This window comes from Clarias gariepinus, chromosome 8 (genome assembly GCF_024256425.1).
Source record: "Clarias gariepinus isolate MV-2021 ecotype Netherlands chromosome 8, CGAR_prim_01v2, whole genome shotgun sequence".
In the NCBI taxonomy this organism is placed as follows: Eukaryota; Metazoa; Chordata; class Actinopteri; order Siluriformes; family Clariidae; genus Clarias; species Clarias gariepinus.
In genome coordinates, this window is record NC_071107.1 from 16234899 (window position 1) to 16250935 (window position 16037).

Below are 16037 nucleotides of genomic sequence, written 5' to 3' on the forward strand. Positions count from 1 at the left end.
ATATATTAATCTGTCAATTATTTTTTGAATTTATGCATAAATTATATCTATATGGCTTTTTTTAGACTGTAATAAATACAGTTTTTGTCCATCACATTATACAAAAAGCATGTTTTCTATATTTACACTTATCAGCCATAACATTAACACGCCATAACATTAACACATTAACATTGATTATCAATTGTATACCAGTAAACTGGTGACAGGATCAGAAACACCTAGGGCTAGCCCGTCTGCTCTGATCCCGTAGAAAAGCCAATGCAGCTAAAATCACTGAAAAAGTCAATGCTGGCCATGACAGACAAGCACCAGCAAAGCCAGGAGGCAAATCTGATCAAGTACCCATGGGACACACCGGACAAACTAACCTGATGTATGAAAGACTCATCCTGAAAATCAGAGCATTCAAAGAATACTCTGGCAACATGTCGGTGCCAGAGACCACCACACACCCCCAGAGGCCTTGTGGAGGAGTCATGCCCCAAGGTGCCAGAGCTGGGTGCTTGTGTCAAGATCCCTTGGGCAGCACAAGAGTCTCAATACTGGGCTTAATATTTTCCATTGGATTGTTATGGCATGGCTGATCAGTGTACATACAGTACTGTGCAATTTTTAGGCACGTACAGTAGAAAGAAATCTTGTCAAACAAATCAATGGAACAGAAACAGAAGGAAACTGTAATAGATTAAACATCAATATTTAGAAAGAAAACCTTTTTTTTTTTTTTTTTTTAATGCATGCTGTTTTATAAAGCAACTGTTTTTTCTTTTTTTTTTTTAGTTTTTTTGTAAGTATGTTGGAGAATCTGCCACAGTTCTCCTAGAGATCTAGACTGTCACGCTTGTTGAGGTTTTGGTAAGAAAAATCTGTCAGCTTTCATTATGTATTAGTCTGAAAAAATGGTTTATGACACACTTTCTTTGCCTCTTTTTCTTAACATTACTTGAATTTTTTGTTGGTAAGGTAATTATTGGAAATTAAATTTCTTTTTACTGACTTAAAGCAAAGCACATAAAACAAAACAGTTGTTAAACATTCAGACAGCAGAATGCAGAATGCCTAAGTCTTTGAGCACTAGCTAGAATTGAAATACATGAAATGCAATGCATTTTACAAACTGTTTTCTTACAAGTTTTTTTTTTTTGGCTATATTCTAAATATGGGCATTCATTATCGATTATGTGCATTCATTAATTCCTGATTAGACACAGCACAGAGTAGATACATTAAGGAGTTTCAAAATTTTTGATTAATGCTAGATTTTCATTTGATTGTTTGAGATAATGGCATAAAATATTTGCTGATAATGCATGATACTGCATTTTATATTTTGTTAATTAAACAAAAAAAATTAAAATTCTAAACACAATAAACACAAATAATAAACTGAATAATAAACTGTAAATGTTAACTGAATAAATGAAGAAAAATTTAAATAAAATTTTAAATAAAATCCATTTTGCAAACACCATCCCAGAAAGACATACATTTTAGTTTTAACATCAAAAGCCTAGATTTATTTATTTTTTTGATTGAGTATGCAGATTGCATGTACATATTTGATTAACCAAAATCTAGCTTGCATAAATCTAGATATTTTAAAAGTTCAAACAACAAAATTCTGGTAAGCATCTCAGCAATCAAGTAGAAAATGTTCATTATGTTATCTACTCATTTAAAAGGAACTACTCACCTGTAAGCATTTGCATTCATTGATTCTAATTGATTATTAATGTGAATTAAATGAAGTATTGTGAGGAATGTGAAAAAAATATTCCAGTGCTTTACCCAAATCATTGCCTCCATCTTCAAGAGTTTACAAGTGATTACCATGCTGATTACCAATCAGCAAGTCAAGTTTCCCTGTACTTATAAAGGAAAAACAAGCTCTGTTTATTTTACTTACTTATGTAAAATTCACTTTTTAGTCATTTTAGACATTCAGATATTCAGAAAAAATAATGTTCCATACTTTTCTGTTTTTGTATTGGCTAGGGTTTAAGTAATCCTATTGGATCCTACCCCTAATGTGACCTCATATAAGGAGATACTCTCCCCTGGGTTGTTGCTCAGCAATAGCTTATTTACAGAAACACTAAAACAGGGCATTTGAAAATAGAGTGAAATAGATGGAGTTTGAGGGTATAAACAAAATGTTACTTTTTTGGGTAGGAACACTTTGGGGGAACTCTAAAACCTCTGTTACCTTGTTAAAGAAACAGTAAATCATGGGGCCGGTAAATAAAATTACATTTTATGGTGTGTTTCCATAAATTCTTTGCATATCAAACTTGGAATTTACATTTATATATATATATTTTTTTTAAAGGTTAGGTTAGACTTTTTTTTCCCCACTAATCCCACCTTCTGTGTTCGGATTTTACACTAGTCACATTTGGATGCTTTACTGAGTATAAAATGGTGAGCCTATCAGTGCCCCTTCCTCAGCCACAGACACAGTGGATGAAAGTCCCAAGTGAAAACGGTTGGGAGAGAGAGTTGTTCTCACAGAGATTACTAACGAGGGGCAAACTAAATTTCCTTTCCCGAAACCTCATCATCAAGTCACCTAATGTTACCGCCACATGGGGTGGACATACAAACAAAAATACATTTATTCTAACAACAGAAAAATGAATGATAAAGTGTTATCACAAGATAAAACATGACTAATATTTACCTTTTGAGCAAATCATCCACTGCTTTCATTCTGATTAAAATTTTTTATTCCAGTTGGCCCGGATCAGGTCAAACTGTTCTGACTGAAGTGTTTACATGATGCACTTTTAATTGAATTGGGATATTCTTTGGCCTATTAGTGGTAATAATATGCTCCAGATATATGCACAGAGTAACTGCTTTTATCGCATTGCTCTGGTGTTCAAGAGCTGGATAAAACTACTGGGAATGTTGATGAATTCTGTTTGTTACATTCTGTTGTGTCCAAGTTTAATTTTTACATACATAGATACAAATTTTACTGACCGTTTACTGACAACTTCCCTTAGACCTACAAGAATACTCTAAATACTCAGGTACTGAACACAGCTTAAACAAATTTTTTTTTACTTTTGAATAATTTTTATGTCTGCAAATGCACTGCGGAATATGAACAATAGGTAACAAAACCACCAGGTTTCTTATGTTGTCATGGATAGCAATCTTTTTTATTCTATCGCTTCCTGGTTGTATCAATGCTAAGAAACTGTGACTGATTCATTGCTGCGGCACCCTTACAAACCAAGCAATGCAGTTTGTGATCAATCTGCAGGGCAGTGCGTCTTCCAGTGTGTGTTTGGGAGTATGAGAATAGGACCAGACAGTCCTCAAACTTATTTTTCACTTAGTTTACACCAGGCTGTGGACTTGACCCAAAATCTCAAATATATTTCTCAAATATTTTTTATTAAAAACCTCTTTAGGCAAGAAAACATGTGACTTTTTATTTACACTGATAAAGTACTGACTAAAATTCAAATGGGGAGTTACACTGGTTTCATGAACATGACTCGATTTATTAATAGTTTGATGTCTTATTAGAAGAAGAAAACTTTTTAGATCATCTATTTTCTTTTTTTAAAATCTGACAGCTAACATTCTAAAGACATAAAACGAATGAATAATAACCTACATGTAGAGCATGATATTGCTCAAGTATACGTTGTGCTGTTGTGCTTGTCATCAGCATGACTGTGATGCGATCATGGGCACGAAGGCACAGCCTGAGGGCACGAAGGCATCACCGCCCTGCTGATATCCAACACAGCAGTGATGCCTTCGGGGACTCAGGCTGTGCCTGAGAACAACCTTGAGCCTAATATTGCTTTTATACAATAGCTCCATAATCCTAATTTATTATCAAGGTTATGATTTGTTGCAGTTATTTTGCTCTGCCAACATATCCTTCTAAAACAAGCTGAACTAACTAACCATATGTGGTGAAAGTCAAATGTTTGGATACACCATCTAATTGCATGGGATTTCCTGATTTTTATTTCTTTCTACATTGTAAGACGATGTCGAAGGCTTCCAAACTATGCAATAATCTATTTTGAATAGTTGATATACAGGTGATGATATGATACTAAAATGCTACTTATGCCTTGTAAAGCCTTCATAACAACTCCGAACTTGGGTGCTGTAAAGGCTGGTAACTATAATGAAATTCTTTGCTTTGGTCTTGTTTTTCAGGGGTGCTTTTCTTGCATAAACTTTCTGAGAAGAGTAAATAAAATAACATATAAAAAAAAAAAAGGCCATCAAATGTAAGCATAAATAATGACTGTAGGACACCTGGAACGCAGAGTGATACACATTGTTAAACATCCCAGTGCTGTTACCATCTATTATCAACATATCTTTTTTCCAATCAGATTATTCTGTCAAAGCTAAATGTTAAATAATACAATGTAGCTCATAGTGAGATGAAGGATTATAATAAAGATTAAAGAAATTGATGGGTCAAAGTAAGAAGCAGCAGTAATTTAAAAAAGAAAAACTAAAGAAATAATTTTTCTCTTTCTGCACGAATTTGCTAATGATTTAGTCATTAAGGAACGGCATGTCACATTCAGTGTTCAGGTTCAGTGTTAGTCTTGCAAACAAGTTATGACTTTAATTATAGCACATTTGTTTCTGTCATTTTCACATCAAGTTAATGAGAGAAATAATGCAGCTTTGTACTGAGAAAATGCAAAGGTCTCTCACTTTCTAGCGGCAGAAAACTTGACTGTTGCAGAACAAAAACACTGCACAGTCCTTCCACGAAACCTAAATAAATGTGTCAATACAAAAAAAAAATCCACCATTTTAACGTTTATACAGTTTTCTTCTTAGTACGAGGGGCATTCAAGTCAAACCAGGACTTGTGTAAACCCGATTGACAAGCACAGAAGACTACAAGCACAGCACGGTGATGAGACACTTAGCTGCAGTAAAAAAGTTGCAAACGTTTTAAAGTAGGCCATACGTCAGTAAATGATGACACTGGTTGAGTTGGCTTGGAGCCCACTGCAGGCGTTCCTGTGAACATTCGGCGAGTGAAACGCTCTCTGGAAAAACAGTCTGGTTGTTTTCAGGACAAGAAACTATTTTATAGTGGTAAAGTGCTTGCCCTATCATCCGGAGATCGCAAGTTCGACTCCTGGGTGATGCTGTAACCTCTCGCAGCCGGAGGTCTAGAGAGAGCTGATTGGCCGAGCTCCCTCACAGGGGAGGGATGGGAGGTACTTGGTGCTCCCACATTAATCATGGCTTTACAGCCAATCAGGGGCGTCTGCGAGCTCGTGCAAGCGGAAGGAGTGGATAGCGCTTTCCTCCGAGTGTGTTACTCCGCCCCCATCAGTGCGTGAACGAGTATTTCGAAAAGATGCGGTCGGCTGGCGTCACGTAGTTCGGAGGAAAAACGTGATAGTCTTCTGTGAGTCCGACTGAGTGGTAGTAGTAGCCTTAATGTGGGAACCCCCTAGTGACGGTGAGGAATTTGACATGACTAAATTAGGGAGAAAAAGCGGGGGGAAAATAGTTTTAATTCTCATAACTGTGTTCCGTTCTTTTGCACAATCAAAAATCCTTGCTTGACTTGAACGCCCACCTATCATGTTCTGATTACCTGGAGCATCTGCTCGACAAATCCCCAGGAATAAGCTGTTGATGCATAAATGATAACGATGATATTGAAATGAGGGCATAAATATCCTAAAACCTTGTGATTCATCTTTTGTTATCAGATTTGTGATGTAATTACTGTACAAACCTTCTGACCAATTAAATTTCAAAATGAATCATATAAAACAGTATCTAAAAAGAAGCAGACCTAAAACTAAGATTTGCTGCTAAAGAAAGCAAGCTTCATGACTACTGTTGTGTTATTATTTTTGGAAAGTAGTGCTATTTAGGTTTATAGATGTTGCTGTGGGAATATGCAGTTAGACATAAGCATTCAGTTCAGCATTCTTGCTTCTGCATTCTGCTGCATTTTTCTTTAGTAAACCAGTGAAAAGCTTCTTGCAATAAACCACACATAAGAATGGCTCAGACTCTTAGAGGCGAGGACAAAAAACAAACAACGAAAAAAAAAAAAGACTGTAGGGTAATGAGAATTTAAACGTGGAAAATGTTCATGTTTAAAAAGAATCTCTGAAATTTATTCAATTCTATAAACCTGCTTTTTGACCATTCCCTTTGTTAAAAGCAGTATATGAATTTAGTTGAAACCTATCCTGGAAACCAAGTGCAAAAGATAAGAGACTGAATATTGACTTGTCTGGACTCTCTGCACCCTGAAGGAGAGAGTATTATAGTATCTGGTTTCCTTTTATAACAATAACAAATTATAAACTTTGGGCTTGCAACCCTCAGCGTTTAACGTCATAGGAGACTCGGCAGCACACACAGCAAAAAGAACAGCACACCACACCACACCACACCCAGCCAGCACACTACAGTACCTCCAGTTTGTTTTTCTCGGATGCCTGCGAAGAGGGAGAGGATGCCAAGGGCAAAGCAGCATCAGAAGACTTCTGCAGAGAGCCAAGGAGGATACAGAGGGACACAAAAGGAAGACAAAAATAAAAGGGATGGCAGGGGCAAAGAAAATGAGAAATGAGTGGGGAAAAATTGAAGCAGAGAGAGGAGGGGAGGAAAAAAGTGAGCGACATGAAGAAAGAAGAGCACAAGCAGTTGTTAAATAATTGCAATTATTGAACAGGAGGGACAGAGCACATATATACAGGCAGTATTTAATTATGTGGTCCACATGAATAAGCACAAAGACAGAGAAAGAAAGACTAATTGTCAATGCAAGGAAATTAAAAATATAATTAAAAGCACAATTAAACTATAATTAAATGTACACCTGGTTGAATGCGGATTTATTCCCCTCTAAAAAGCCTTTATGCTGTATAGGTCTTACTCCCTACCATATCTTCCAGCTTTTAGGAAAATATCCATTAGACTGTTATCTAACATCTGTAAGCTGCTATACACACACTGGTATCTCTCTCTTCCCGTTTGTTTAGGGTGTCTTCGTGTACTGCTCTACAGCCAGATAAATGGCCAGCTTCTTTCAACAAGCTCCACAGAGAATTTTTATTATTTATTTATTTTTTTTTATGAGGAAACAAGTGGGGTTGAAAAAGTGCCAAGCATTTTAACGTACCTCCATATGTTCACCCAGGTGATGGAACAAAAGGAAATAAAAAAGGGATAAGCTACCGTAGACAGAGTATGGAACAGAAAGGAATAAAAGACAAGACAACAGGCAATAACCTTTCATTTGGGAACACCAATCAGCCTGCACTTCATCTTTTTGGACTGTGGTAGGAAACCGTTGTACTTAGAGACTTACCAATCACGAGGAAACATGTAAACTCCCCTGGAGTTGTGAGACCACAGAACTAACCACTAGCCACCATGCCAAAATGTTTTTAAGTTTCTATAAATTTTTGGTTAATTACCCAGACCTAATTCATAGTACTGTAAATAAGCATTCTTGACTCCCCAAATAATATTTTGGTTTATAAACCATTAATGAATTATTGGACTGTGCCTCACATTCACTATATGGTAGGACTTCATTAATTAGTTTGCAGTCTGGCCGTCCGTCTATCCGTCCATCTGTCTGTCAGTCCGACCATCTGTCTAATCACCATTTGCGTCATCGAAAATTAACAAAAAACAAGGAAAAAATATATTATATTAATTAACCCTCTGGACCAACACATAGGGTTAAAGATCAACCTATCAAAATGTTCTTAGGGAAACCAAGAACAGTTTCTGGCACCCATATATTTTAAAGTATAGTGTCAAGTCAGGGTCTTTTGTTTTTTATTGCTGCTGATCTGAGTAGCTTCTAAGTGCTCATCAGCTCTCCAGCATTTAGGCTTAAGGAGAAAAAAAAAAAAAAAAAAAAAGACAGTAAAGCCAAAAAAAAAAAAAAAAAAGCCAAAAAAGCAAGAAGAAACTAATTCCACAGGGGACGTGAGGGACAGAAAGAAATATGACCCATTCTTCTTCTTCCTTTCAACAGCGAAGTGGCGCTGTCAGCAACATGGGTCCACAGAGGCAAAGTAAAACAAGCAGGTCGATTATGACCCTGGTTAATGTGTAGCTGTCCAGACTGGGCCATTACCTGCTGATGGATCCTGCTCATAATCCACCTTTATTGGGTTAGCATCAGCACTATGCTATACTCTTGCATTAAAGATCCGATAACAGATATGCAGCAGAAGTTCTCCCCTTTCCACCATACCTTTTAGTAAAGCCTCCATCTGGGGAAATAAGCAGCAAAGTGCGCACTAGAGAAGATGGAGGCAGACCAGTCAATATGTAGGGACAGCTATCATCGGAGAAGCGCCGAGGGCGAAGCATATCATCATCTCAATCTTAATGCAATCTGGGAAGCAGCAAAAGGCCTATCGTAATTGGGCTCCCATTTTCTGAGAAGAGCTGAGCAGAGCCGCGAGGGGCCAGAGGTGCCCGGCTCTCCGCTAGGCCGAGTAATAGAGAGCGTACACATCAATGCTAGACAATGCAGTCCAGTCAATGCTGGACGGCGGGAGAAGAACCAGCTGATGACAGGGTCAGGGGAGCCACCAGCCAGTCCATCAGAAAGAAAGCCAATTACAGAAGAGAAGAGTGAAGAGCAAATCTATAATCTTATTATACGTGCTCAGTTCTCACACATGAAGCAATCTCAAGCTAAACGGAATACCGCATAAAGTCTTTATCTTGGTTATAGAAATCAATTTTCCATCATTTTTCTCGATATAATTTTAAAATCATCAGTTATTCCCTAGTCACGGAGGACTACTGAAGTTTCCTTCACCAGGATCGATCAGATTCTTCTGGGTGAAACTCCTGTTATGTAACACTCAAGCTAGATTAACAAAGGTTTCATAGCAGTATGACCTCATTATTTTGTAATGTTCAATTATATATATAAAAAAAATACAATAAAAAAATAAATTAAAAAAAAGTTAAAGGCCATGTTACCGAAAACAAGGAAAAGGGCTGATTGTTAATATTCTGGCACATTTGTTTGACACACAATCATTGAAATGGCAGTGAACCAGAATGGGGATCATTGTGGCTTTTAAAATAAGATGCTTTTTATTCCCCTGCAGAACACAATATTTCTTTCCTATTCATGTTGGCAAACCGGCGGATAGAGCGGGTTGCAATAGGGGTGAAAAGTGCAAAGGCTGGTGCAGTAAAGTGACGCTTCTGGCGGTGCTGGATGACTGCTCTTTGTCTCCAAAACTGAACTGGGGTTTTGTTTTTCAGCTCCCAAATCTCTTGTGATTTGACTTTACGCCTGGTTTTCATGTTCTAATCACATCAGCACTGCAATATGATTAAGAGAGCTCGGTGTGCCAACAACTAATGACCAGAAGTCATTGAGTGTAGATGATTCTCTAACAAACAAGATTCGTGAGCTAAAGACTGGTAAAGAGTATGAGTAAGATGGTTTAGAGGTGATACAGGGGACAATTTGTTATTATTTACAGTACAAGGGAGGTGTTGCATGTTTCTTGCAGGCATGCAGGGAAAGAAAGAGAGAGAATGTCATTCCTCCCACACAGAGAGCACAGTTCATGCTGGCTTCTGACCACAGATGAATGTGGCATGTTGGGATTTGAACACTTTTCTGTAGAATCACGTAGCAGCCTAATTTGTTTTGTGATTATTGCTATTATGTGAATGATGCATCTCTTTTTCTCAGGTCTTTTGAAAAATCAGTGTAGTGCTTTTAATGTTAAAAACAAAAATAAGAAATTAAACACACAATCAATCTCAATCAGGAACTACCAAGCATATGAGTGGTTTAAAAAAAGGCGACAATGAATGTGTCACTTTGTGTGCATCAGACACTTCAATGATGTTTCAAATCAAAAAGCTCACAGATGTTTAGTGTCAATTACCGCCCATGTCGAACAGATGCAGCAACATCACTTGCGTTCTGTTTTTCATCATTCTCAGTTCTCCCTGCCCCTCCCTCCATCCTTTTCTGTTTTAAGCCACAGTGTAAAACACCTTTAAATTTAAGATGCCCTTATCCAGAGTGACTTACATAAATGCTTTCAAGCCTCTGTTATTAAATACATCCTAGTACTGGTTCACCATCAGTACCACCAGTCTAAAACAACATGTAACTGATACCGGGCTCGTTTAAACTATTAATTTGCGTATAAAAGATGCTGTAGCAGATGTGCATGAGGCAGACTTGGACTCACATTGGACTAAAGATACAGACAAGCACCTTTTTTTTCTCTTTCCCTTTATTTCATTTAAAACTCTTCAAATCAAGAGGCAGCCACTGTTTGTTCCTGGTGCAGGTCAAGGCTACATGAAGCATTCTGGAATAAAACCCTCAACATAATGATAAGATGGCTAAGCTAGCAGGTTTATTTAATGGGGTACAACAAGCCAAGTGCTTTCAGTAGAGCAGTGTTCTTGGCAGAACAGACTTCATGTGTCTTCTCCTGGATGAGAGCTTATGCGATCTTGCTGCTTGGAGAACGATCAAAAGTGTCTTCACTGTCCTGTTTCTCTTTCCTCTCTGGAGATTTTAAGCAGACAGTCACAACCATTGTTAGCACTGGTAGGTTCAGCTAAAGCTACGCTGTCCTTTACCTTGAAATTAAAGCTGGGCAACAGACATCTTGAATTGACACTTTGATAAAATTTATTTTGATAAAAATGATATGCTTTGGACATTTTTACTCGATATGGCTAGATTTATCAGCATACTGTAGCACACATCAGATATAAAAAATGACAGCAACCAGTCAGCCTGCAGTTTTTTGTTTGCTTGTCAAAGTACATGCCTATTTCATGCCCTCTAGCACTGTTTGAGCTACAGGTGAAGAAAATATTGAAGCATTTACAAAAGTGGAACCAGGGAGCAACACAAATGTGATGTTCCAATTCAACTTGCACTATAGTCCAAAGTTGAGGAAACCACACCATCACTTACATAGAAGTGATTTAGATTGAAAAGCGTTTAATTGCAGATTAAGATGGTCTGTAAAATAGCATAAATCCGTGTCAACCAAGACAGCAAATACAACAAAATGCAGGCCCATTTTAGTCAATCCACAAGTTTTAGCAGCACTAGTGGGCAGAAGTTTAGTGCTATTTTTTGAGACACACGTATGTAGCCTGATGCCAGAGGATGAGTGTTACAGCCATAGATAATCTTAAAGTTAAAGGTTGGATTGCCAGTTCGTTCTGGAGGAAAGCTTGTACATCAAAGCACTCTTATATCAAAGCGATTTTCAAATAGAGAGAGAGAGAGAGAGAAAGAGAAGAACCATTGGCTCAGTTGTGATCATGTGACACTGGTATGTAAAGACCTGACTCGTGTATCAAGTTAAGATTTATTTAAAAAAATTGTTACTCACAGTAGTTACAAATGTTTTTAAGTAGTTACAAAGTTACTTACAATCCAAGGTTTCACTGTATATTCATATGAATGAAGGAAAAAACATTAATAGATTATTGTAGGACCTGTAAGACCTAAACTATTTTTAAATGCTGTTGCTAACCAACACTGTACTAGTGCACCCCATTTTTGTTATTAAAGGTTATTTTAAGGATTATTTAAACATTAAATGAGCATTTACACTACCAGTCAAAGGTTCGGACACAAGTTGTTGTTGTTGTTTTTTCATTATAGAACAATACTGTATTTTTTTTTAAACTATGAAATAACACACATGGCATTGGGTAATTAAGTAACAACAACAACAACGGTCTGTTATTTTAAGACACAAAGTTCTGCCGTTCTGGACTAGTTCTTGCAAGAACAGTATTGTCAAATGCATTTGCAAAACCCATCAAGCTCTATGATGAAACTGGCTCCCATGAAGACCATTCCAGGAAAGCAAGACCAAAACCTACCTCTGCTGAAGAAGTTGTTAAAGGTTACCAGTCTCAAAAATCACCAATTACCAGCACCTCAGATTATAGCCGTTATGAAGGCCTGACAGAGCATATGTAGTGGACACATCTCAGTATCAACTGTTCAAATGTGATTACTGCATATTTTGGATGCCTTCAGCATTATAGAAGGAAATAATCAGGAAAGATCATGGAGTTAGAAGGCATGACAGAACGTTTGACTGGTAGAAATCATTTGCACCAGTCAGACATTTTAAAATTTGACTGTTGCCTCTTTAAGATATTATGTTCATTTTATAATCCAGTAGAAAATACTCCACTTATTAGGGTTTTCTTCTTTTTTTTTTAAAAAAAAGAAATGTGCCCCAAAATCCAACTAAAAGCTAAAAGAAAACCACTTCCATTTGCCAAACTGCACATACTATACTGTATCTTTTGCTCAGAGTGACCATTAAGGGGCATGTATGTGGGAAAAACAACCCATTAGAGTGCTTAATAGTTAGCATTGTCTGAGACCTCAGTGATCTACCGCCTCAAAGCACACATTTCAGCTACTTCTGTTTTGCCTTGAGCAAACACCTCAAAGAAATCCATGGTGGAGACAAAACCATCACTTGACATTCTAGTACAATTAGACACAATGGGCATTTACATGCGAACCAGTGGGAATCCTGAAGATTAATAATGAATTGAAAGTGTTCATAAGTAAAAATCGGTGCAAACAATGCACTGAGGAACATTTCTGTAGCTTGCAAAAAAATTTCATGAATGGATAAAGAGGCCATACTTACAAAAGGGTCGGTGACTGCGTTTTTGTCGTAGTACTTCTTCTTCTCATACTTGTCCCTGATGAAGAACTCTACAGCTCTGAGAAGTTGTTAAGGACAGTTTACCTGCAATTCATACTAAGATAAAGGATGTTCTAAACACCGCCCCCCAACTTTTTTTTCTCCTTCTTTAGCCAGGCAGTTTATATTATAGCGCTGAAATGGCATCAAAGTAACTCGTGCAACTTTACTGTCCAAGTACATAACCACACCTGCCGAGACAGTCAGTTAACACACATCACCTAACCATTACACTCTCTCTATAAACAGTTAGTAGCTGGCTCAAAGAGCCTTATCCACACCTCCATGTATCAAAGCTGATTAAAATCTTAGGTCGAAGGCCCACTTTTGTCTTCGGATAGTATTCTTGCTCTGGCTAGCACACTGTAATTGGCATCTTGCACTTTTTAGTGTGCAAACTCCTGCAGGTCTGGACTCTCTTCTAAGTCTAAGTCTCCATTCTCATCATTAGCTGCACCAAAGACAAGCTTTTTAATGCAGCCACTGGTCTCAGTGAGAGACAGAGTGAGAAAGTGCAAAGGCAAGAAGAAAGAGCTGGGTAGAATAAAGATTTTAATACCAAGATATACTAGATTAAAAAAAGAAAAGAGAAAAAATACATAAAAGAAGGATAAGGACAGAAAAGACTGCAGGTTTCTGATGCCTCACTAATACATTACACTACTGAGATCATAAAACAAATAGACAGGCAGACAGATCATGCAACACACACATAAATGACAATCAGCAGCATGGCAAACACACTGCTTGGCAGCAAACAAAGTGTTAAGGCGGAAGCTCCTATGGTGTTATTGGATTTGCGCATTCATAAATTCTTGATCACAATACAATTGTACATCTGATAAAAAATGGATCAGGGGCTATCATAGTGACATGCAACTTGGGCGAAAGGAAGTGAAGTCAAGTAACGAATAGAAAATAATGTAAGAAACAAAACAAATGGGAAAAAAGTGCCAAAAACCAGAGAAAGACAAGACACCTGAAAAGAAAAAAAAAAGAATTAAAAAGAAATTGTAAGACAAGGAAATGAACAAAACAAAGAAATAAGTGATATATACACGTATAATTCATAAATATATATGGTACATACACACACACACACACACATGTAATATTAAAGTATATAAATATATATAACAATAAAAGAAAATGGCAGAAAAGCTATTTTAGCCAACAGTGCAAAAGAATGCCTGCAAAGAGGGGAAGAAATGAAATAAAACAGGTGACTCAGAATCATGTTTAATATGGAAAGAATAGAAGCAGAAAAATAGGGAAATCTAAAGCGCCCTACGTATATTCTTGAGAAAGACGAGAAGAAAATTACTAGTCTTTATACTGTAGGGAGGACAAGAGAAATTAAAGCTCCAGGCTGCCTGCCTTAACACTGTAAACCGAGAGACAGCGAGTCATCAAACAAATATCAACCCTTTTACTACAACTGCAATTATCTAAAACCTACTTTAACATCCAAAACTTCAAGTGAACTGAGTGAAAGATTATTTGTGGTCTTCTGTGTTATCATATTTTCAATGTGTTTGTAGAAAACAGACACGGAACTTAAAATGAATTAAATTTTTCTTGTGTAACAACAGATCAAGCGGGTAACAATACGAAATCCAGCACGATGAACTAAGGCCTTAAAATTTGTGTTTTGTGCATTGTAAAATAAACCAATTTGCCATAAAAAAAAAAACTTTAATAAATAAAGGGCCGTTCAAGTCAAACTGGGACATGTTAGGAATTTTTTGTTGAATAAAACGTCTAAAACAGATCGACTTTTACAAAATGTCAAACACAGGACGGTGATGAGACTTTTAGCCGCAGTAAAACGTTTGAATTCCACAAATGTTTTAAAGAAGGCTGTATGTCCATGAATGACGATCCTGCCTGATACATTGGGAGCCTAGTGCAGTCGTTCCCTAGATCATTCAGCGAGAGGAACGTCTTTATCCTTGAAAATCCACAGATAACTTGTGTAAGAGAAGCATCTGAAGAGAAGCAATCGTCATTTACCAACACCACTTGCACAATACAGTAACTTGGCTGGAAGTTGTTGTCACATCACCCGTACAGTCCTAACCTCACTCCAAACAATTTCCACCAGTTTGGGCCATTTGTTTTGCTGAAGTTTAATGGTGGTGTTTTATAGATGAGATGGTTTTATTTCATAAAACCATCTCAGACTACTCAAGAAAAATTATGCAACTCAATAAAATAGTGTACACTACACAGTTCAATTTAATAATGTGAATATCCCACACAGAAAAAATGGACATTAAGCACCACTGTGAATACTGAGATTTTTGTTGGCTTAAATATACAGTATTTAACAAAAATTGGAAGGTGAAGCTAAACTCTAAGTTGAAGCTTTAAAGAAAAAGGATTGCATAATTATTGTGTGTAAAATCCACAATAAATTGATGGTGACAGTGGGTGAGTAAGAGAGAGATAGAAGTAGACTGTTATATAATTTTATTCATTAGCATCTCCTGCTTTTCAAAGTCAGCACATCTTTATTTCTGCTACGATTTAAATGAAGAGTCAAAGGCCAAGAGCTGCATGGAACAGGTTGAGTGAGGGAAGGAGCCCGAGAGACTGACTAAAATAACATTATTAAAGAAAAAAGGAAAGAGGGGAAGAAAAAAAGATCAAACTGTGAGGAGGAACATTTGTTAGATGGAGGGAAGAAAGATGGCAGAGAGGAAGAAACAGAAAGGCAAAGTGTGCTTTAGAGGGATACTGACAACAGACAAATACATCACTATCTGCAGAAAACCTCCATTTCTTTGCATATCCTGTATTTCTATTATTGCAATCATTAAAAGCATGAGAACATGGAGCACTGTTACAGTCCATGCCATCATCTGGCTGTGGGACAAAGTCCTCGAAACCAGGCGTAAATCTCCAACAGGAAAATCTGCACCCCTGAATGAAGCAAGTTCCTTCGAAGGCCGTTTTTCTTTCGGGAAGAAAGCTTCACCTTCCCTATCCAGATGAATCCACGTTGACCGTTAAGAATATTGTACTGCAACGGTCACCATAGAAATGAAGTGATTTCCACACCCACACCAAACGCTAGAGTGCAGATAAGCAGGGAGCCTGCCAAGGAAATTCAATTAAAGTGTGCAAAGGCTCCAAAGAGGAGAATATGGAATTAGCTGGACTGCCATACACACCCAATTAGGGCAGCTGTGTGTGACAGGCTGAAGGAGGAAAAAGCAATGCCCAAGAAGAGACGAAAGAAACAAACAAAGTGGCAAGGTGTTGCTATTCCAAGTGTGT

The 16037-nt window shown here is 37.3% G+C and overlaps 1 protein-coding gene across 2 annotated transcripts in view; it reads right to left on the minus strand.

Moving 5' to 3' along the window:
- Window positions 1-16037, minus strand: part of smap1 (small ArfGAP 1) — a 112577-nt gene that overhangs the window by 56199 nt on the left and 40341 nt on the right. Inside the window, exons 4-5 of one of the 2 annotated variants that reach the window (XM_053501902.1) lie at window positions 12699-12774; window positions 6453-6524 (exon numbers count right to left, since the gene is read on the minus strand). In XM_053501902.1, the coding sequence (XP_053357877.1) occupies window positions 6453-6524; window positions 12699-12774 (148 nt within the window). The remainder of the gene's footprint in view (window positions 1-6452; window positions 6525-12698; window positions 12775-16037) is intronic. The other variant, XM_053501903.1, reaches the window with a different exon arrangement.